This window comes from Cyprinodon tularosa, unplaced genomic scaffold (assembly GCF_016077235.1).
Source record: "Cyprinodon tularosa strain WSP-4 unplaced genomic scaffold, ASM1607723v1 ctg7, whole genome shotgun sequence".
Classification (NCBI taxonomy): domain Eukaryota; kingdom Metazoa; phylum Chordata; class Actinopteri; order Cyprinodontiformes; family Cyprinodontidae; genus Cyprinodon; species Cyprinodon tularosa.
In genome coordinates this window covers 2,480,711-2,504,785 of record NW_024039451.1, presented here as the reverse complement: position 1 = coordinate 2,504,785, position 24,075 = coordinate 2,480,711, and the positions used below count along the sequence as shown (strand labels likewise).

The 24,075-nt window shown below is 38.1% G+C and overlaps 1 protein-coding gene across 11 annotated transcripts in view; it reads left to right on the top strand.

Annotated features, from left to right (window-relative positions):
* vav2 (vav 2 guanine nucleotide exchange factor) overlaps window positions 1-24,075 on the top strand; it is a 320,101-nt gene that overhangs the window by 91,312 nt on the left and 204,714 nt on the right. For all 11 annotated transcript variants that reach the window (XM_038268275.1, XM_038268286.1, XM_038268283.1 and 8 more), the window contains one exon: window positions 14,576-14,692. In XM_038268275.1, the coding sequence (XP_038124203.1) occupies window positions 14,576-14,692 (117 nt within the window). The remainder of the gene's footprint in view (window positions 1-14,575; window positions 14,693-24,075) is intronic.

The window sequence follows — 24,075 nt, the reverse complement described above, 5'->3', positions numbered from 1 at the left end:
AAGAGTTCAAGAGCTCTATTTAAGAGTTTGTTTCACAATCCTCTCAAGGCTGCTTCTTTTGCAACTTTCCTTACATACTTTATTTTTCCACTTAACTTTTGATTAATATCCTTTTATCGGGTATTCTTAACAGCCATCTCCTTTAGAGCTGCATTTGGAGGCCTACCCACCTTGATATGGGTACTAAAGACTGCTGAGCAAATGTCAGGTTAACAGTCTTTGTCATGGTTCTTTAAGTCATAAAATAACAGTTTTATTCCTAATATTCTATTTAACCAAGACTAAAAGTTGGGCTTTTACTGTCAGGAAAAATAGTTATGTATAATTAGAAGGACTAAGGGCTTCACATATCCCTCTGTATGAAGAATTACTTCAGCTCTGTATTTCGTTTTTTCGTCATCCTGTAATTCTAAATTGACCTTTATTTATCTCACAATGGAGAAATTAACTCTCTGCAACTCTCTGGAGCAGTGGGCTGCCATCGTGCAGCGCCCGGGGAGCAATCGGGGGTTTGCTGAGAGAGCTAGAGTGGCAGTCTGTGGGAATGGGTTTCGAGCTCCCAATCTCAGGTTTCCAAGCCCTTTGACCGTACCAGTAGGCCACCACTCCAGCTAAAAAATATCTACTTTCTCTCCTAAGGTCCTTCTGAAATTGTCTTTAAATTCATTAATTAATTTCTCAGTCATGCTTTATCCCTGCTAGGGTCGTGAGGGTTGCTGGTGCCTAACTCCAGCTGTCTATAGGTGAGAGGCGGGGTACACCCTGGACAGGTCGCCAGTCCATCACAGGGCAACGCAGAGACAAACAACTATTCACGCACACACTTACACCTAAGGAGAATTTAGAGAAGCCAATTGACCTAACAGTCATGTTTTTGGACTTTGGTAGGGAGCCGGAGTACCCGGGGAGAACCCACACATGCTCAGGGAGAACATGTAAACTCCATGAAGAAAGACCCCGGGCCCGTAATCGAATAATGTACCTTTTTTTTTTTTTTTTGTGGCAATAATAATTGTCTTGATGCCAAAAAGAACCCAACAGATTTTACAAGTGAAGCAGTAGGGCTATTGCCATAGTGTTCCCCTTGTTTCATGCATGTAAATTGCTTTATTATAATTATGCAGGGAGTTTTACAGATTATATGGACAATGTCAATAGAATAGAAGAGGAGAAACAGAAAAAAAGGAGAAAAGATGAAAGAAAGAGGAGATAAAAGGGAGATAACGATAAAACATTTTCAGTCTGCTTCATGACATGCAAAGACACGCAGTAAGAGCAGCACAGCCAACGGACATGTCACGAGACAATAAAGTAATGCCTACATACTATCGCTGAAGTAGTAAATAGTAGTACAATGAACCTTCTTGCTGCAAGGCAGCGGTGCTACCCACTGCGTCACTGAGCAGCCCTGTCTTTGAATTAATTAATTAAATCTAACCGTGTTTAGGAGGGCTTTTTTTTTCTTGCAAACATTCATAGAGTTTGACTTGTGTGAATACATGATCATATGGATGTAGCGTTAGCAACATTAGCAGTTTGCCTGCCATTGTTTCCTGTTCTCCTATATAATAGGTAAAAAGTTAGCATCACTTAGCGAGGCCTTGAGTCCATGATTATGATGCATGACCACCAGCCCACTTTCCCTCTCCTGATTTTCCAGCAGGTTTTAAAGACCAACACTTTTTTTTCATGAAAAAGTCTGATTTCCAGATGAAGATACCTTTTACCAAAATAAGCCAACTTTAAGTGATGTTATTCTAATTGATTAATATGCGGTTCCATAATCAAATGAATCTTTGTGTGGATAGCAAACATTTCACAGAATATTAAATATTCCATTAATTTGCCCCTGTTGACAGAAACTCATAACCAGCATTGCAATAAAAAGTATCATATTTTGATCTCATCTCTTAGCTTCAGTGTAAGTTTATTAGAAATATAATTTAAGGCTGTTGAATTATAGCAGGGCTCCGTACAGCTGGGGACCATTTTATCTAAATAAAATCTAACTTCCACCTGTGGTTGTGCGCATTCGTTTGGTGTGGTAAAAGTAACTGCTTATGCATCCTGTGGGGGTGTAAATCACCCAGACGAACCTTTAAGTTTTGAAGGAAAGTCGCCGGAGAAAAAGATAGATGCTGACTTTCTTCTTGCCCGTCCCGTTCATAAATTACCGGCCCATTGATCCATGGTTGTCTGGGATTCTCGGCGGACCTCCTCCTCACATTCATCACACCCCGCGTCTGCAGCTAAGCCTGAGTGGAAATGTCTCAAACACATCCTCCCCTTCCTGAGAAAGCAGCAGCATGGCCTGTTGCTTGGATACGGCGGTATTTTTATTTTTTTTTTATCAAGAGTGCATAAAACCTAGAGGACTGCATTATGCGCCAAGGTGTTTCAGCATCTTAGTTTGTGTTGGACGTCTGGTTTTATATTGAGTGAGTGCTGTTTGCTTTAACAGCAGCTGTGCAGAGCGTTTTTTCCCTTTTTGCAGGCTGCCTTTGAGACAATGCAGGGAAACAAGTCAGTGAGAGGCAAGCAGGATATCCAGGCTACTGATAATATTTGCTCTGGACTACTGTAAAATCCAGCAGTAGATGGAAATGAGCCTGGTCATGCGAAGGTGAATCCACTAAAGCAGAAAAAACACATTTTTTAACCAACCTGAAACAAAGATTAGTAATCTATTGGCACTTAACTGCTTAATAAATAAACTAAATTCGAAATACTCCAAACATTTAACGCTGGTACATATGATGAAATTCGCACCTAAAAATCTTTCAATTTTTTATTAGTATATTTGTTTTTTTTTGTTCAAAGTCTAACCTGTAAAGATATGAATTTCTAACCTATTGTGTTGAAGTGTGGGGTCACACTAACAAAACAAACTTTCAACGATTGATTATTATGCAAAAGAAGGCAATACGAAAATATAATCTAAGAGGAAAATTAAATTTCAAAACTAAGTATGTTCAAACAACAAAAAGAAGCTTTGGTTTATCAATTAGCAGAGTGAAGCTCTGGAACAGCTTGCCTGAAAACATTTAACAATGTAAAAGCATCCAGAAATTCAAAAAAGAATATAAGAAAAGTATGTTTGATTAATACAAGAAAGAGTAATGTATAAAAAGTTGGCATATTGTTTGTCTTACTGTAAATAATTGTCCTTTACCACCATGACACATGTAACTGAGGGGTCGGGCCTAATAAGCTTAAGCTTCATCCTACTCCTTTTTGAAACATGATGCATGCTTATGATAGCCTCGTGAGACCATCCTGATCTTGCGAGCTTTCAAGGTTTCACTCGCAGATCAGTCTGGAGACTCTCCGTTAAAGAAAATTTGGAGCCGTTCACCAAACGAACGTCCAATCAGCGTTGGCTTTGAGGCGGGTTGAGGTGTGACGCAACGAGAAGCGTGACTGTTCCGTCTAAAGAACATGGCGGCTTCAGCCGATGAAACTAGCGTTAGCGTGGCTATCGAGCAAGTTTTATCGGAATTACAGAGTATTTGTTCACTGAAAGAAGAGCAAAACACTGCTCTGGAGGCTTTTCTCAGAGGAAAAGATGTTTTTGCTCTTCTCCTGACTGGTTTCGGCAAGAGTAGCCTGGCTTGTGGTTGTTAGTACGTCATATGCTTCGTTGGTCTGATTGGTTTAATTGGCCCGTCTATCACCAACATAGGCCAATCAGCTAACCAGTATTTTCGCCCCTTCCCAAAATTACTTCAACGGAAGGTTTCCAGATGGATATGCAGAGCAAATCCATCTGGCGGAGTCAGGTTATGCATATGAAGCATTCAATGTAAACATTGTTAAATCATATCATGTTTCAAAAAATGTTGGTGAAGATTCTGTTTAAATTTCCATGTTGTCTAAACTAAAACAAGGCTTTGTTTGGCTACTGTATAAAGCCTCAAACTCAACTCTATTTCTGACATTTGAATTGAAAAAGCTTCCTGGATGCGAAGCGACACGTCTTCAAACTTGGAAACAAAGTCCAGTGAATTTTTTAAAAACTTTTTTTGGAATAAAGATGTGAAGATAATCTTAAGTAGCTTTAGATTCTCTCTTCCTTTGTGTCGCTGACAAACCTGCCACTGTCGGCATGTTTCACTGAGGTGACAAATACGATCCCACCAGCTGGGTTCCTCTGAACTTGGTGCTGCTCCACATCAGCGCTGCTGTTTTTATGAGTAGCCACTGTATAAAAGGTAAAGGTTGCCTGGGTTTAATTACGCAGCTGTTCTCTACAGTCACGGTGGCTTTCTCCTGATGGAGTATGAATGATCCTCTTTTGTAATGGAGATTAACCTCACTAACAACCTCACTTAGCCTATTTAACTTGCATATCTTAACACGCGGCCCTCGCTAACGAAGCAGCCCCACCTCAGCTGCTTGGGGTTCTCCCACATACAAAACTGCGGTCAATCCTTGCCGTCTTACAGGCTTTTAGGGGTGATAGCATAAGATTAACATATCTGGATACTATGGCGATGCATAATTCATACAGCATCCTCATCCCTAATTTGAAGAGATGCTTCCTTTTTCCTTCTGTATTCCAAGTGTAGGACGGAATGAGGCGGGGGGTTTAGGAACCTCCGTGCTCGTTGTGGTCCTCCGGATATCTGTCAACAGATCCTGCCCAGACGTCTCCAAATCTGGCTTCATTCCTAAAGCATAATGGTTTTAGTTTATGCATAATGCAATGTTCTGTTTGTTGGTTATGAAACCTTTATTTCTAGTGACACAGTGACCATCAGTTGAACTTTAGTTGACGTGGAGTTGCAGATGTTCATACATAGATTTGCTATCCAGCCAGAAGCGCAGACTGTCATACAGTGCATATAAACGCCATTTAAATCTCTTTAAATCATTTTTTTTTTTTTTTGTTTCCCACACCTGGTGTTATACAGAGACAATCATTTCCTTATCCTCTAACAAAGATATAAAGCAACAGCAGTTAAATTAAATGTGCTCTTCCAAGCCTCCTAAGCTGCACAATGCAAACCCAGAGGAACCTTTTGCTGGTGTAAAATATTAATCAGGGCTGATATTGATTTTGAATAGGGGGAATTTAGAGATCACAGTAGGGGAAGTGGACTCCTGTGAAAAACATCCCTTTTGATCTATTTTACTGACTCTGTTAAAGGTTGAATATCACTGGTTTATTGAAAGATACAGTTTACATAAAGACTTAAATAAAATAACTTGGCTACAGTTAGAAGCATAATAAAATAGCATGTAATAGATTTTTATACTATTTTTATTTGGTTGTTTGAGGTGTAAGAAGGCAAAGGGCACTCTCTTCATGTCTGTTGAAAACCTTTACCATTTATTTTTACCCAACTTCAAATATCCAGTTATGTTATGAAGCAAACACCGATATATATAAACCAAATGTTTATGGCAGGAGGTCTCCATGGTAGCGGGCTTAGCAGGGCAGAGATTTTGTTCTGGGAAATTCAGTTAAAAGGACAAAGTTTTACTTCCTTTTACCAGCAAATGGTGGAAACACAATCCCCTGTTTTCGTTTTTGTGTTTTTTCACTTAACTTGAGAAATGTTACACAGAGAAAAAGCTGATATCCGCATTTTTAAAGAGCTACTAGGATCTGGCAACACCTGAGCTCTGCTTACGTGACTTAAACCTACTATTCCCATCTGTGCAGAATCATGTCATGCCTACTTATAACTACCTAATAACCTCTTATTTCTTCTATATTTTGGATTTTTAAAAATTATAAAAAAATTTTTTAAATTAGAGTGGTTCTTTTATTCTGTACCACTCTAAACATTCTGTTTATGCATAATAAAAAAATGTTTTGGTAAAGTAATTGTGGTTCTGACTTTGAGCTACACTGTGACATATGTCAGACAAAATCGGACGGCTAAATATCGGACGGTTAATGTCAGATTTAAGATACTGTTTTTATGGAGTTTGTTTTACTGTAGCTACAACATCTAGAAAAAGCAGAAATCATAGAAGTTTTTTGTGGTTCTATAAGTTAGTCTTAACCAGATTTTTTCACTCTGGGAAAGAAAATATGCAGGATTCTGGATTAGCGAGGACAGTATTACAACAGATGTTAAAGGGGAACGCCGTTTTTTTTACATTGCCCCCCTGATTTTACGTTATTCCATCATGTTCTACTCACCCATATGAGTTTCTTGTCATTTGGAGCCATTCTGAAGATATTCCATTAGGTTATATCCAAGTAACATCTTCTTATGGGCAAACGACTTGAAGGCACAAACTAAACTGTTCATAATTTATTCGTTATGGTACGCCAGCATTCATAACATGTAGGCGAATCACTGTGACAGACATCCACGGTTATATTTTTTATATTTATATCTTTTAAAAACAAAGCGGAGTGTGTTTGACGTCATCCGCGCGCCGGACTGGAGCTGTGACAAGTAACCCGGCCCACAGGCGGCTACGCTCTACTCCTTCTATTCATTCTAGCTAATCTGAATCGTTCAATTCCATTTCGAGAGCGAGATCATCTGTGGTAGTAGCACTAGACATCTTCCAGGCATGTGAGTAAAACTAGCAGCAATTCAGTGGACAGGAAGAATGAATGGTAGCCGGCGCGCGCGGATGACGTCATACACACGCCGCTTCGTTTTTAAAAGATCTATATATAAATAATATAATCGCGGATGTCTGTCACAGTGATTCGCCTACATGTTATGAATGCTGGCGTACCATAAATTATGAATTATGAACAGTTTAGTTTGTGCCTTCAAGTCGTTGCCCATAGGAAGATGTTACTTGGATATAACCTACCCGAATATCTTCAACAGCTCCAAATGACACAAAACAAATCTGGGTGAGTAGAACATGACGTAATAACGTAAAATCAAGGGCCCAATGTAAAAAAAACAAACAAAAAACTGCGTTTCCCTTTATAATGCTGCTGAGAAAAAATGGAATCATCCATTTGTTGTTGTCTCTTAGGTGGACATGTATAAGTTAATTATGCCAAATTAGAGCAGGTAAGGATTGAAGACATTTGACATGAACATTCACGCATAATTTTCTAATAACAGAAAGGCTGTGGTTTATAAAATCCATTGTCACCCCCACCTGGCACTTCCAGGTTATGCCCGATCGGGCATCCTCTGTATCTTTAAAGTGTTTTTTGAGCACTTAGTCATAAAAGACTCTGCCAGACATCTCCTCTGGTCATCTAGGTGCATTTTTTGACTGCTCCATCACCTACCTAGAGCTTTGTTGCTGACATACCGAGTGGACGATGATTCACTGCTCCTATTACTTCTTCTGCTGAGGGGATTTTGTGTGAATCAAGTTTAGTCTCCCTCACTGTTCGCAGACAAACATCAGTCTCTTTCATTGACTTTAAATCTCTGACAGGCTGTCTGGGTATCTGATCTTCTCTCTGAATCACCTCAGTTTAACCTGAGGTTTTTTTTTTCTTCCTTTTTTGGTTGTGGTCCAATTATACGCCTGCAGTACGACTCATATATAGGCAACAACAGCCTTCTTTTCTTCCAGCAACAAGATAAAACAGGTTATTAAATTACCACTAATTACTCACTTCCCAAAGGTGATGGGAATGGGAAAGTGAGGGGAGCCTCCACAGATTGCACGTTTCTGCTTTTGCAGCCTCGTTTGTGGTTCAGCACGTGATGATCTGCATCTCTTCTTTGTTCAAGGTTTCATCTTTTCATCTATCTACAGGATCTATGAACACATTTTTCATGTTTGTTTACATTTTCTGCTCTCATTTCTAAGTCTTTCGCTTATCATCACCTGACTGAGAGCTACTGTTTACGCAGAACAACCCCGTTTCTGCTTGTAGTTTCTACTCATTCTTTTTTAATTTGATGCTGTTTGAATTTTAGGTAGAAGTTTTAATTTGTCGCTCCTCGGAAATTAGCCTGTAGGAGTGTGTGCAGATAAGGACCACCCCCTCAGAGGAATAATGCATTGTTCTGTGTGCGATGTAGCGGGGTGATACGGTGGAAGGGCTTGTCAGGTTTTTTTTATGGGTTTTTGTTTCCTGGCTCTTCACTCTTTGCTGCTTCTCTCCCACCTGCTCCTCTCTGTCTGGCTCTCTCTAACAAGTCTTTCCCTTTTTTAGAAGATGTTTGCTTTTCAACGAGAAGTCAAACTGATTGTTTAGCAGCAGACACAAGCAATGTTTTAAAAGCCTGCTGACAAACTAGAGTTGGGATCTTGCTTCTCTGTTTACCCAATTCTCTATGTTCCCAATTCCCGTTTGTTTATTCCAAGCATTTAGTTTTTAATTTTAACCTTTGCTTTTTGGAGGTAAGGAATCAGATACCTCCCTGAGTTTTTAATTTATTCTACTTTTTGAGTTGTTACTTTTATGTTTTTTGGGCTTTTGTTGGAGGGAAAAAGGGTGTGTTAGATATCATCTTCTCCTTGTTCACCCAATTGACTTCACATAATTTTTTTAGAATAGTTTTATACAGAGAACTTCATGTACAGATCCATGGAGCCTTCATCCTGCTATTACTGCTCCACCAGCGTTCTTCACAGTTGGTATATTAGAGCCGTAATGTCTGTTTTACTTGCTTTTTTTCACTACATTATGAGAACCACATTTCTATTTGGTCTCATCCATCCTCAGTATATTGACCAAGGAGTCCTGTGGTTTACTTGGATGCAGCTTTAGAAAAATAACGCTTACCTTCAGAAAAAAATAAAATAAAGCTTTCTTCTTTAACTCTTAAAAGAAGATACATATGAGATTTCTTCTTTTAATAGTCTTATTATAACAATCTTACACATTCAACATGTGGAGACCTGTAGAGTTTAACTTGTAGCTCAGGGGTTTTTGCATGAGAGTTGGCTTGGAGCTTGTCTACCTGGCTGTGTTAACTTTTCTATATCTACTTCTTCTTGTATCTCTGCTTTTTTCTGTATGTCTGCTTCTATGTCCTCGGTTAAGGCTGCAACTAATGATGATTTTGATTATTGATTGATCTGTTGATTATTTCTTTCGATTAATATTTGGATAGCTAAAGGTCCCTTAAATAAGAATTTTAACAGAATCAAACAGCTTAACCTAAATCTTTCATATTCCGAGTTATGGATAGAGCATATTGACAGGAGATGGGTATTTTTTAATCTTAAATAAAAAATATGAATATATTTTTCACAATTTCAGTATAATGACAGCTCTGTAAGTGAGTCACTCTGTCAGCTGAGGGCTGTTTAAGAGTCTTTATACTCTTAAACGATGAATCTCTAACTGAATTGGTTCACGATCATTTTCAATGATCGATTGATCCGATTAATTGTTTCAGCCCTATCCTCTGCAGATGGCTGCTCACACGGAGTCTGGTTCTGCTGGAGTTTTCTTCCCGTTAAAAGGCCATTTTCCGCTCCACTGTCTCTGCATGCTTGACGTGAGGGATTGCAGGAGTCAATGAGTCAGTTTTCTGTTTTGTATCTAACTTTTATCCAATCTGAGCGTATGATCTGTTGAATTGTATCTGTAAAGAGATGACATCTGTTTTGAATTGGCCCTATGTAAATAAACTAAGCTGAATTGATTTGCCTTGTCTGATACTGGGATCAGGGCCGTACGCAGGGCCCAAAAAATACTGAGGTCAAGAGTCAGAAGTTCTAGGCGGGTTTGACCTCATGCTCCCTCAGAGGTGTTTTAATTCCATTATTTAAATCTGGCCATTTTCAGAATTTTAAGGAGCAAATTCATAATTGTGACTTTGGAAAAGGCCCTGCTGTGAATTTATCCTCTGCTGTCTCCCCTACCAGACATTTCAGACATTATAATTCTGATTTTTATGTCATCTTCCTTTTGAAGCTTCCATCTATGTCACAAAAGACATTCCAGTATAATAATCATATTTACTTGAGTAATTAAAATAGACACCCAGACCCTATTACACTATTGTGTTGATGATGGTGCCTAATATAACATATTTTTATTCTAATCTTAAACAATACATCAATTATTATACCTTAAACATCCCACTTTTAAAACAGTTCTGATGCAGCATCTTCCTTTTCTGGTACCTGCTCTCCCTCTATCTTTCCTCACTGCTCCTCTTGCTGCTCGGCCCACAGTGGAGCTCGGTTTGACTCTGCCTTTTCCTCCCTATCATGTTTCCCCTTTAGTGAAGAATATCAACACAATTAAAAGCTAAAGTGATAAAAATGAAAGCAATATGCATTTCAACATGTTTCAATGTGTTTTATTAGCTATTTCAACAAGTTAAAATGAAATGAAGCTAAACTAGTTTCCCTGGTTCCAGAGCAACCCAGAGTAAAAGAATAAAATTGTAATTTAGCTACTAATAAGTGTAAATATAAAAAAAATAGATAAATATGCAAATTGAATCATGTATGTAAGATAATTATAGGAGTCTACAACTTTAAAGCAGTTGTAGATTTTGAGGCTTTTAAAGAACCATGATAGCTCTTGAAATAAGGGCAAGTTACCACGGAAAATTATTATTATTTTAAAAATTAACAGATCCCCCCCCCCCCCCCCAAAACCAAATAAATTATATATATATATATATATATATATATATATATATATATATATATATATATATATATTATATATACTTGTTTGTTAGCCTTTAGGTTTCTGTGCCCATTATGTTACATTGTTCCAGAAGTCTTGTGCAACTTGGTAAGTTTCTGTGGTCCTGCCACATTCTTTTAAGAACAAAAACATTTGCAACCCCTAAATATTCTAAATGAGCCATACTTGCACAATGTTTTTCTGATTGACCTTTATTGAACTTTAAAATATGACGCGCTAACCAAGGTTGTAGGTTCTGACCTTTCAGAGAATTTAGCAGAGTTCCTGCCTGGGAAGATTGCCATCTCATTATACATCTTTTAAATTTTCGTATGATAAACATCAAATAGCTTGGGACCTTTTTTTTAAAGGTTATTAATGTTTTCTTCCTATCTTAGCATTGAGTTAACTCCAAACTCTTTACTGCAGAAAAGCAAATGGAGGAAATCATTGCTTTTTATACAGCAATAGTTATCGACAAATGAAACGCAATCCAGTTATTGAGGTGAACTTGGGTTTTTGGGTTTTCTATGTTTGTCTTAACGGTGATGCAGATATTACACAATATGTGGTTCCTAAGAAATGCAATAGCTGGTTAAAAGGCAAAATGTCTGATGTTAGAAGTTTGAAGATCAACAGGTTAAGGTTGGATGTTCATACTTGTTGAGTCACCAGGAAAACATGTTCTGTTACTTTAAGAAGAAAGGTTTGTAGGTTTGTAATCTGTCTAGGTTTAATTGGGTTGTTTGATAAGAAGTCATTATAGGTCATTTAACATCTTAGATATTAAATATTAAACATTAAACACTAATAAAGATTATCCAGACACTTGGAAAAAAAAATCTTCAGCCCATTTTCACTACTCAAATAAGAACTAATGCATGTATATAGCTAACTGTAGCTATTATATTCATTTAATGTAGCTAACAGACAGAAAATTATCATCCTTTTTATTAGCTCCAAAAACAAAAGCATTAAAATCCAACTTTTATCGTCTCACATCTACCATATTTGAAATGACTGGAAGCAGAACCAGTATCTCAAATATGCAAACAATGGTAGTATGTAAACAACAGTTTCTTTAGCCTTTAATTGTCACTACAGATTAATTAATCCCTTATAAGTCTTCATTTTAAGCAGTAAAAGTAAATTGGATCCCCTATGGCTTTGAATATGTAAGGCTATCCCATATTGATAATTCTGAAGGCTCAGCCCCAGGCACACTCACCCTAGACGCACTACATGATGACGTCTCTTCTTAGAAATATCATTTATTTGTTACCTGGATCATGGCATCTTCCTTCTAACCCTACGCATGCCTTTGAATTTGCCAAACATACATTAGAATGTTATACACATCTTCCTTCTCCTGATCCGTATCTGCAGAGAACCATTCTCTCGCTCTTTTTTCCCTCTCTCTCATCTGCAGGCCACTCCAGCAAATGTTACCTTTTCATATCAGGAATGGGAAAATAAGCTTTCTTTCTTTTTTTTTTCATCCTCCCCCTGCAGCACAAGTGGATCTGCAGGCATGATAACCTTCGCTGCTGAACTGCAAATGTCACTTTGGCGAGCCGACCAATCGCAGCTCTTTTTCCTAGTCTGTGTGGCTCTCTTATGGGGTTCGCACCCGTGACACCGAGACTGAGAGGATGTGCTCATATGAATGAGAATGAATTGCAGAGGCTCTCAGGTGTGGCCCATAGAGGCAAACAGAAGTATCATAGAATAGCAGGCAAACCAAGAATAACTGTTGCAGCATTGGACTGAATTTACTTTTTGAAAGCTAATTAGAATATCAAGCTAAGGTAAATATTACACCCAAAAGTCAATTATGGGAAAATAAACACTTTGTCTTATTAGATTACAGAAAAGATACCAATTTAAAGAGCAGTGTCTATTTAGAAAGGACTGGAAAAAAAAAGTTTACCACCTTAAGTACACTCTACCTTAAAAAAATCACATTGCATTTATTGCTACAGTAGTTGTAATGTTAATACGATGTAATATTAGTAATAACTCAACACAAATGAGTTGGTTTGACAGGTTTTTACCAGAATTTCTGATTGCCATCAGCTTGATCTTAGTGTTAATAGCTGTAAATACCTATATAAACTGAATACCTATTTAAAACGCATTTTGTTACAGTCAGTTTTCTTTCCTGCTTATGTTATTGTAATAGTAATAAAATAAAATTATTTATCGATCTCACATTGGAGAAATTTAGCTTTGCATTTAACCCCTCCCCTTGAGGAGCAGTGGGCTGCCATTGTGTGGTGCTCGGGGAGCAATCGGGGGTTAAGGGTCTTGCTCAGGAACCCAGGGTGGAGGCAGTGAGGATCAAACAGGGTAGGGTACTTGATCTAACCCACTAGGAAATGTTATTGAGGCAATTTGTGCCACTGCCCACATGATGATGTAACAGTTTTAAAAAGCTAATTTTCAGCACATTTTCAGTGTTGTAAAACCAAAACTAGATAAAGGTCTATGACATTATGCTTTTATCCATTTTTCTTCTTCTTCAGGTAGGTTTATTGCTGATATAATGTCATGTCTGGTAGTTCTATATGGCTAGGAGTTGCTACTATTTGGCTGGGTCAGTTGTCTTAGTGCCAATCAACCTGTAGGCTGTTGACTTGACATTTATACATTCTAACTATTATGGTTGTTTTGGAAATAATCTTTCCAATAAAGAGACAGTCCTTGACACAGCTGGCTGATGGTAACAGGTGGGGGGGTGTCGGGGTGAAGGACATCTTTGCAGTTTAAAGCTGTACCCGTTCACCCTCCAGCACCATTGTTGCTGCCTTGATTGCTTTCTAACATTAACCCACCTTCAAACATAACTTGGCAGACTGCTGGCTATTCCGCTGGTCTTATGCAACAGCCATTACAAAGCTGAAGTATGTGGCCCAAGCCTTCAGCAAATTCGAGGCAATCAAGCATTTTGCTCCATATAGACCCTTTGCCTCACATCTTGCGTGAGTGCAGTCTGGTCGCTGCTCATCACCTCATATCGTACCCAACACACAGAACTAAAAGAGCAAATCAGGACAGGGTGTGAATTTGTATTTACTCAGCATATCTAAAGAAAAGATGTCTTACATTCCTAAAAGCTGTGACTAACAAAGAGTAGATGTGTATCAACCTCTAAAATTGTTAAACCCCCCGCAAGAAATTGATTCAAAATACTTATCTTCTTACACTGTAATAATCTAACTTTTCTGGTTATTTATCTTTTGGATTGAACCATCTTGGTTTAAAGGTACAGTAGTAGTTTTAAAGAAACTGATCAAATACTTGTTTGAACTACAAATAACTCCAAAGAATAGGTTTGTTTTTTTAGTTTAGTTGATTAAGGCATCTTAAAAACACATCATTGTTCATTACTTTCCTTATCCTTATGGTGTTAATATGGTAAAACACTTTGGCCTGGTAAACAACTTGCTGTTTATGTTGGAGAAATTTACGTTAAACTTTATTGCTCTTTAAATGGATGCAAGAAAAGAGCTACCTGCCTGAACCTGCACAGCCTGAGAATGATATAGTTCAAAACAACTGGAACTGTGACAGAAGATGCTGGATCAGACTTTATCTTCGGACCATACCTAAAGAGGAAGATTTCATAAAAACTTCCCAAATTTGATTTATTCCAAACATAAACATGCATAATATGCAAACCCTCAAAGGTCAAAGATGCTTTGTTTAGATTAAGCTTTCCGACAATAATCGTTCCTTAAAAGTTCCTGAGGACCTTTCTGTGTTCAGTAACTCGTGCATGAAGATCAGAACCACTAAAGTCTCTTCATTTTAAATGTGAAACCAAATGTGTACATGAACGCTGCAACGATGCTGGTAAATTCCAGCCAGACTGATGCAACATGTTGCTAAAAATTCTCCTGACGTGATCACGTTTTTAAAACAGTCGAGAAAGATTTCATCTTCTCCCCGTCGTCTAGATTATCTGATGGCGATGTTTTTATACACTCACTAATGATGGTGTTTTATTTTCTTTTTCCTTTATAGTTCCTTTGTCTGAAGAACATCCGGACGTTTCTAAAAGTTTGCCACGACAAGTTCGGTTTGAGGAACAGTGAACTCTTCGACCCGTTTGACCTTTTTGATGTCCGAGACTTCGGAAAGGTGAGTTAAAAAAAAAAAAAAAGAACGGTTTTAGGCTGATAATGATCGGTATGGTTATGTCACCCCACACCATCTTTTTGTTGTGCTTGGTATTTTCCAGAAGGCTGTGTCTTATTTAACATGTGACAGTTTTACGATTTGATCTTGTTGGACAAGACGGACCTGCCGCTTGTAGCTTTATATGGGCTTTATGACACAGAGATTTGCAGCTGCTGTATTGATCTGATGATGTCATGGAGGCATGGTGGTATATTAGAGCTGATCTTAAGTAGTGGTTATGTTTGTGCATGGAAAAGCATATTTGAATTCACCAGAAGGGCTGCTAAGCTTCTCCTTTGTGCTTTGGAAGAGCTTAAAAGTAGGCCAGACCTGAATCCATCTGTTACATTAACACCTGAGGCGGCTGCTGAGAGCTTGGATGAGCATTTAATGTAACACCTCAGGGTCAGCGATCTCTTCTCATGTCACTGAATGACTGGAGCTACAAACTTTACCAAATAAAGAGAAAAACTTATATATGTTTAGCATGTTTATGTTTTTTTTTGTTTTGTTTTTGTTTTTTTAGACCTGTAAAAAAAAGACCATACCAAACTTTTTCAATCCCCGATGTGATATAATCCTGTAAATTTCAACTAAAAAGTTGACGCATTTCTTAGACAAAATAAAAAAAGAGTGCATAAAGATTATACTCTTTTAAAGCATTCCTTTAAAAACAAAAAAATGCTTCAGTTTGCATCTCCCATCATTTACAGATCAATTTGAATTAAAGTTTGTCTTTGCTGGTTTGATGTTTTTTTTTTTTATGTATCTCTTAAAATACTCCCTTATTATTCGGATCTGATCTTACAAAGGTATCCGCAGAAAAATTGAAAAAGATTAATGCAGATTATGTTACGATCAAGGCTATTCATCAACCTGGCTCATTTAATTTAAAGTTATTTTCATGGAGCCTTGAAGATATTTTTTTGTTATTGACAATGAGAAGCAAAGTTGCTTCAAATAGCAGAAAGGAAAAAAAAAATAAATGTCAGGCTGAAAAATAAACATCTCAATCACAGTCAAACATGGTGGTACTATCATCTGAACAGATCAGTTCATTTTTAGCCCAAAGCCTTCAGTTATCAGCTAAACATATCTGAAGGTGAATAAGGATTTAATTTTTCTACATCTAATGGGGACAAATAGTACATCCACATTGACAATAAAAGGCCTCGCCAGATGCGAAATCCTGTTTTAAAATGATTGGTTATTAGAAAAAAAAAAAATACTGAATGCATAAAATCAGCTTCAGTAAAATATTAGTTTAAAGGTGTTCGCACTGGGGCAACCAGGTCATCATTTATTTACTTCCTTCGTGTTGTTTTCTCCCAATTTTCCCTTCAGCAGATGCGTTTGTTCCTAATTTAAACTGTACAGGATGTAAACACATTTCAGATAGAAATGGCTTTGTTTGCTCTTTGCTTTGCCAGCTGCATTAATGTAATCACATTACAGATCAATTGCTGAAGATTATCTGGTGCTTTGTTTCCATCGACCTGCAAGGTGCTTGAAAATGTTCACATTTACCTTTCAGTAGCAAAAAAATGAAGCCAAGCCTCCCTGACTACATATTGTGTTGAATACACTGGTTAAAATATTGCCTTGAAAGGATATTTAAACAATCAATGTGAACGTTTTTACAGAAATTCAGAATATTCCAGGAACACTTTCAAATCTAGATTCAGATGAATGTCTAAAACAGTGTTGTGGTGTCTCTGGAAAGGCTTTCTGCCTGCAGTAAAGCAAACCCACCAACTCTTAATTAGCTGCTGCAGCTTGTGTTTCATGTTGTGACGTATCCCTGCACTGCAAGCTGCAAATGGGTTTCAAGGCTTCTTCCAAGATGCTCGCAGTGACATTTTGTTTTACCTTTAAACTCATCAGTGTGCTTAGTATCAACTCTTTATGCAGTTGTTTTATGGGAAAATAAAGTGAAGTTGTGTGTTTATTCAAATGCATAATGTTCTATACTGTTCTGTCAAGATGAGAGCATGAATGTATGTATTCATGAATAAGTGAATGCATGAATTAATGAGGGTTTGAATGCATGTATTGATTAGTGGAAAGTTAAAATAAGTTTATTTATGCAGCACATTTTGATAGTAAGATAATTTATAGTGCTGTGCATTAAGAATAGAATAAGAAACGTACATTGCAGGGGCATAGATAATAAAAAGAGAATGCAATTAGATAAAAAATAGACTTAGAGAAAAAATAATAATAATAAAAAAATGAAAGTTGGAGTGAAGATAGATTTTTTTATTTGGATGTAAAGTAACTCAGGATTTTAGTGCTTTTGCAGTTTTCTGGACTTTTATCATAGACTAGTGTAACACAAGAACTAAAAGCTGTTTCTCCATTTTTGGATCTGGTTCTGGGCAGAATAGATTTGAGCCAGAGGAGCTTGGAGCTCTGGTGGTTGATCAACTAATTAATAGTCTGTAAAATGTGTTAAAATGTGCTATTTTGTGATTTATAGACTTATAGGAGGATTTTTAAGTTTATTCTCTGAGATATAGGGAGCCAGTGGCAGGAATTCAGAACTGGGCTGATGTGCTTTACTTTATTAGTTTGCACTTTCATTGAGTGAGTGAAAACGTGGATTGTTTAATGGGTAAAAGGGATGATGAGGAATGGATAGAAATTGGAATGGAAGACATTGGGAGGGATGGATGGATGGATGGATGGATGGATGGATGGATGGATGGATGGATGGATGGATGGATGGATGGATGGTTAAACAGTTTATTGTTTTTTTTTTTTGCCACTGACTTACTGAGGCTTTGTCCTCAAATTGACATACGTTTCTCCTCATGTCTTTTATCCTGAAAAGGTTAAGAAAGCTTAATAAACACTGTGTGGAGTCAAACACTTAAAAAGAGCTTGTGCTACCTTTTCTGTTACACAGCTGCAAAAAGGAGCAGGGAACAAAGGAAGCAACTGGTCTCTAATCCAGTATAAGCATTTCCTGTTGGCTTCAGCTTAAGGCAGAGCATTTCACTCCTCTCTCTGATCCTGTTGTTAAACTGTGTGTAGTTCCACACAGAAGGCTGGGTTACAAGGTGAGAACCTGTCTCTGAGTTTGTATTCTGCCAGTAATGGCACCCTGTCATTAAATTCATGATGACAGCTGATGCATCTGGGAACGTTAATAATGCACCGCTTCATCTGATGGAGCATGTGTTTCTATTAAAACAAGGGGGCTGAAGTATGAATAAACTGTTAGCTTGTGTTATTTGTGGAAAGTCTTCTGCTCATTTGTCAAACATATCTGTTGTAATCCAAAGTTATCAACTCCCCGGAGCATGCACCGAGACAAATAAGCGGCAGAAAAAAAGGATGAGAGAGAAGAAAAAGGAGACGAGGACTCACTTGGCAGTTTGTAGATAAACCACAACGTCTGACAGTCAATGAGCTTGCAGTGAATGGTATTAAAATCCAACAGCAGTCAGAATCAATCACACAGACCCTCCATATGTCAATTTAGAAATTGCTTTAGTATGGTCTCAGCAGTGGCGGGCTTGTCTAACCATTGATTTTCCATTAAGGCCCAACATCACATTATAATATATTGAACAGAGTAGATCCCTGTGATGCAGCATACATTTAAATGGTAAGAATTTCTCATAAAGCCACGAATAAAGGTAAGTCTTCCTCTGGCGTTGCCTCAGCATGTCTTTTCTCTGTCAATACACAAATAACCAGGAAATGGAGATTTCTCATTATTTAGAGCGAAACACGGGGCCCTCAATCAGAGATTTATTCTTTGAACAAAGCAAGTCAGAAAACAGGAACAATTTTACTAGAGTGTCAAAACGAATTTAATCATAACATCCCCTTTGAGAATCCTGACTTTTTAGCTTCGCTATCAATTCAGCTTTTATCAGATTGTCATTGATGACAGTAATAGTTAATGCAATCACTAGATTCTTCCCACCAAAGAGAACCGTAGAGAGTTTGTCACTTGAGAGTTTCTGAAAGTCTTCTTATGTTCTTGTGAATAGAGCAGATGTGTGAATTACGCCTCATGTTAACCTTGAGTAACAGAGGTATGGTTTTTTTGTTGGTTTTTGTTTTTTGCAGCTTAATTTCATAATATATTGTGTCAAACACCATTTATAAATGATTTTTACTGGTGTTGGTTTAAATATGAACATTACCACAGTATCAGTGGTCATAATGTTCCCAGCTAAATGGTGTTTAAGCACATGCTGACATCAGATTCATCTCCCAAACCCCTTCCCATAGCCATTATACCCAAGCAATATGTTTTCACTCTGTCTGTTCACCAGAAGCTCTGGGCTACATTTACAAGTTTTCAGTCAGTGTCCTAACTGGTCATAACTAGGGTAACCCAAACTAGTAGGTAGTTCTGTTGAGTGGTTACGGGGTTGTTAAGTGATTGGTGTTTTGGGATTGGAACGTGAGATTAGTGTCGTTTGAGTAAAAGAACCAAGGCATCCCTTTATAACAGCGGTCCCCAACCTTTTTTGCGCCACGGACCGGTTATATGTCAAACAATATATTTCCTTTAAAGTGTGGGGGGTAAATACAATCAAATAAAATGATATGTGTGGCATAATTAGTGGGAGCCCTGACCTTGTTTCTCCAAAATAAACCGGTCCCATCTAGGCGTAATCGGAGACAATGAAATACGAAGTGTGCTCCTGATGTCCAGTCTGCTCCGTAGCTTTGTTTTGGTCGCTTTAACCGCAGAAAATCCCGCTTCACAAAGATAGGATGTTATAGATAGGATGCATCTTGACCTGAATTAACCTGTGTCAAGAGGCACAGATGCACAGACTGATGTAATTGGAGAGAATACCCCAATTTTTTTTATATTTTTCAAAATACAACATCACTCAGACTCTGATCATGGATAATTTATATATATATGTTTTTTTCTGTGCGGCCCGGTACCAAATGACAGATGGCCCGGTACCGGTCCGCGGCCCGGTGGTTGGGGACCGCTGCTTTATAAAACCATCCCGTTTCTATTTTTCTCAACAGAAAGACCAATTTTTTCTAGTGAAGCTAAGGTATGAATAGACAAATACAGTTTTCAAGTGGTTTGGATGCAGAATATTAACCTGTTGGAAGTTAAAGTGCCATTAGAAAATACACAATATATGTTTTCTCTTATTTGTTATATCATTTGATCATTAAAACATGAGACTGTTTGAATTGGCGAATTAAACAAAAAATGTATGTAGTTTGTTTAGCTATATATGTCTATATCCTCTATTATACACTTGTACTATAACTGAACCATGTCTTGGTTGCTCTTGCTTTGGTTTAAGTATAAGTAGAGAAAATGGATTTCTTTAAAATGATCCACAGTTTTGCTATATGTTCTACTGGTATTGCGTGTTATATCTCTCATTAGTCATGCTGGAACATTTAAGGATTTAATTTACTAGAATAAAAAGTGGTTTGCTTGAAACAGCGATATAGAGCCTCTAACTGTGAAAGAAACCAAAGAATTGGGTGATAAGGTGACTTTTTTGTTTTACTGCTTCTGTAAACATTAATTGGCCTCTATTCACCTTTAGCACCCCCATGCCTGCTTCCAGGGGACCCAGAAGTCAACCCTCCTGGCCTCTGGTTTCTCTAATGATGCCTTTTCCCAGGTCACCGGTAAAGGCAGACCAAAGCTGTCAAGGCGTAGTTCTTATAAAAGTAATTGCACCTCCAAACCCTCTTTTTTGCCTTCCCATTGGGCTAGTACTAAACCAGATGGTGCGCATAACCTGTGAGATGTCCTGTACTAATTTATATTTTCATTACATTGCATTAGCTCCCTTGTTAGCACTCTTTTTGCAGATGTAAAATCTATGGTTTTGTGCCCATTTCATCACTCGTGTCTTCGTTCACCTAAACCCATCCCCCTTCATTAGAAATTCATTATGACATCATTAAACCAATGAAATACAGCTTATTACAGGAGACCCCAGAGAAGGCTTTTATTTAAACACCTCCTCTCTCCCTTCTCCAAACCCATCCGCCTCGTTTCCTGTCTCCCAACCTATTTTAATTAGCCACCAAAGGAACATTGCTGTCATTTAAATGAACATGGCAATCAGTTTATTTGGCTGTTGCCATGATTAGCATAATTAGCCTGCACCTGTTAACCATCTATCAACAGTTTGGTAATTTTCCATCTGTGAACAGCGGAGGAAGGAAGCTCTCTGACAGGTTTGCCATTTCTTCATTAAAGGAAGTTGCATCGTCTGTTTGAAATTCATCTGTTTGCGTCTCACCAGAACGGCCTCAGACACCGACTCGTGAAGTGCTCCAGCCATCAAAGTAGTGCTCAATAACTCGATTATACAGTGTCGAGGTGAAATGATTTTATTTGTGCGCTGCGTTGGAATGGAAATCGGTTCTTGAACATGAAAGCAGACGCTGTTTGACAGAGATGCTTTATATGATAGTGGGAAAAAATTGCAGCCTTAAAAGCACTACCTTGCAAAACCATTCACCCTTTAATGTCTTTTACAGATGCATATAAACCATTAGCAGGGTTTATATGCATATCCCCTCACGCCCCTGTCCTCTGATACATAAAATATAGTGCCATTGTTGGCCTTCAGAAGTCATCTAATTAATAAATATGAATAATGCTCTGTGTGGAAAACTAACTAACCACATCAACCTGCAAACCTCATGGTAGAAACGTGGTTGTTGTAGCTTTATGCTTTAAGTGGAGACAAGGAGAAAATAAATCTAAGATCAAGTTTGGATTGTCATAGTAACAATGGAGGCTATTCAGGCATCAAAGCTCTAATGGGAATATCTGTCAATATAGAAAATATTAGCTGTGCACTCAAAAGATATGGCCTTTATAAACGATTAGTAATAAAAAGGCATAAGAAGCCCTGCTTCTGGACAGATTAGAGCAGAATTTAGCTTTTTGATCTACATTCAAAATCGCTCTGAGATCCAAGAAAAAAGGTCCGTAGTAGGACATAGTGGTGGTGGCATCATGCTGTGAGGATGTTTATTTTTAATTTTTTCAGCAGAACTAGGGAATCTAGTAAGAGCTCATGCCTCATGGAAGGAAAGTTGTTAGAGGATATAAAAGTCTTTAAATCTGAAGAGAAGGTTCACATTGCAGGACATCCTTAAACATACAAACTACTGTAGGGGTGGAACGGTTCACAAAATCCACGGTTCGGTTCGGTTCACGGTTTCGTGGTCACGGTTTTCGGTTCGGTATATGTTTATGGTTAGCCTGACATGTTGGTCGTGTTGCTGTTAGCATAAACAAAACGTGTTGCACAATGCTTGCACACTATTGCACTTTTATCCACAACTTTCTTTCCGCCGTCATCGTAGGTCACTCTAAATGCAAAGTGGTCCCATACAGCAGACCTATACAGTGCTGCTGCCGCGTCTTCCAACTCCTGTTCTTTCCCACTCGCCATACCCACACAATTCTCCACAACAACTGATTATTTTCTGCTATACCCGGCTACGCTGCTTCGCTTCTTCTTCTTCTTGTTTACTACTGGTGGTTGGCTTTGGTCGCAGTACCGCCACCTTCTGCTCTGGAGTGTAAACGTGTCGCCTATGAGAAAAAGGAGCAGCGCATGAACCGAACGCAACACACGCGAACTGAGACAGTCGGACCGAACGGTTTGGACGGTTTTCATAAACCGTTCCATCCCTAATATAAATCGAGCTGCTGTGAAATTGTACAAATCCAGACAAAAATCCAGATTACTATCTTACCATCCAGACCGACAAGAATTTATCCATTTATCAACAAAAGCAAGAAAATATCCCTAAAGGAGCAAAGCTGGTAATGAGACATTGCAAATAAGCTGTGGTAATGGAAAAATAAGATTTTACAAACTACTTACTCAGTGGTCCTAAAGACATATGCATGCAACACAATTCTTGACAATTAAGCACTATAAGTTGCACAATTATGTTTGAAATTGAAAGAATTTGCAAAATACTCCCAAAGAGGAGCTGTAGCTGTAGTGTTCAACTTAATTTACCTGCATCACATCTAATCTCACATCCTGCTGCCTAATACTCAAAATATAACCCTAAAGAGACAGTGTGTTATAACATGAAGGAAAGTCAGTTGAAACAATACCAACCCGCAGATTTAATTTGGACCAACCGCTCCTATTTCAGCTGCTTTTCTCTCCCTCTCCATTTCCCCATCCATCTCCTCCCGTTCCTCACTGTCCTCCACTTCCCACTCATTCATCTCACACCCTCTCTCTGAGAGAGAGTGTTGTGCTAAGACCCAGCCAGCGGGCAGGCGAGCTACTATTGTGTCGAGGCGACGTGATTGCCATTGGACCGCGGTGTTTGATTACCCTCTATGGCTGCCCCGAAATCTGTGCACGCTGAACTCTGCTCCTTTTCATTTCCTTTTCTGCGCTCTGTGGCTGAAAATAGCCGGCTCTTTAGTATCCACGCCCAGTGCTGCTAACATCTGGAACGTGCCTCAGACTCGGTCAGCCTGCATGTCTCAGCCTCAGTTACCCACCCTCAACATGGCCTTGTGGTTTCTCTTTTTTTCATTTACAGAGTTGTTGCATGTCTCAGAGTTCACGTTCTTAGAGTTCATTCATTTATGAACTTTACAAATATTGCCTTTTCATGCAAACCACATAGAACTGGATGAAATGGTGAAAACTTTTGCAAAATATTTTTTAATTTTGGTAAATAAAATGTCTTTATAGTTCAGTCCATTGCTTCTTTCAGTTTTTCTGTCATCGTCTGCTTTATTTAGGGAGACAAAAACACCTGAGCTTGAAAGAGTTTGTTCACAGATCACTGATCAAAACAACTAATAACTAATAACTACCTCTGAAAATAGAGACTGAAGGACCCTAATCAATTGTGCATCAGCAGTAGCACAACCAGCAGTGTTCTTTGGTGTACTTCATCGCTCTTGTAGCCAATATCCTGCAGCTCTTTCTGTTTGGCTTGAATCACCAAATAAAATTATATCATGATATGTATTGCACACTGTCTCTTATCAATGCAACGTTCATAAGCTGTATGTAACGCAATTTCGTTCTGTATGCACTCTGTGCATACAAAATGACAAAGAAGTCTAAGTCTAAGTATTATTATGCAGAGTAATTGACCATCCCTATAACAGCATTAGAGATATGCATGTTGGCTGGTTTTAGTCTAACATCCGGTTTACAGTATGGCTTTTTGTGTGCAGCCCCAAAAAAGGACAGAACTGTCTGTCTTGTAATGATGGAATTATAAAAAAGCAAACATTTTATTTCCAAAGCCAGATGTGAGCTTTATTCTTTTGGGATATAGATATTTTTGTTTAGTTGAAACTAAGATTTCACTTCATATAT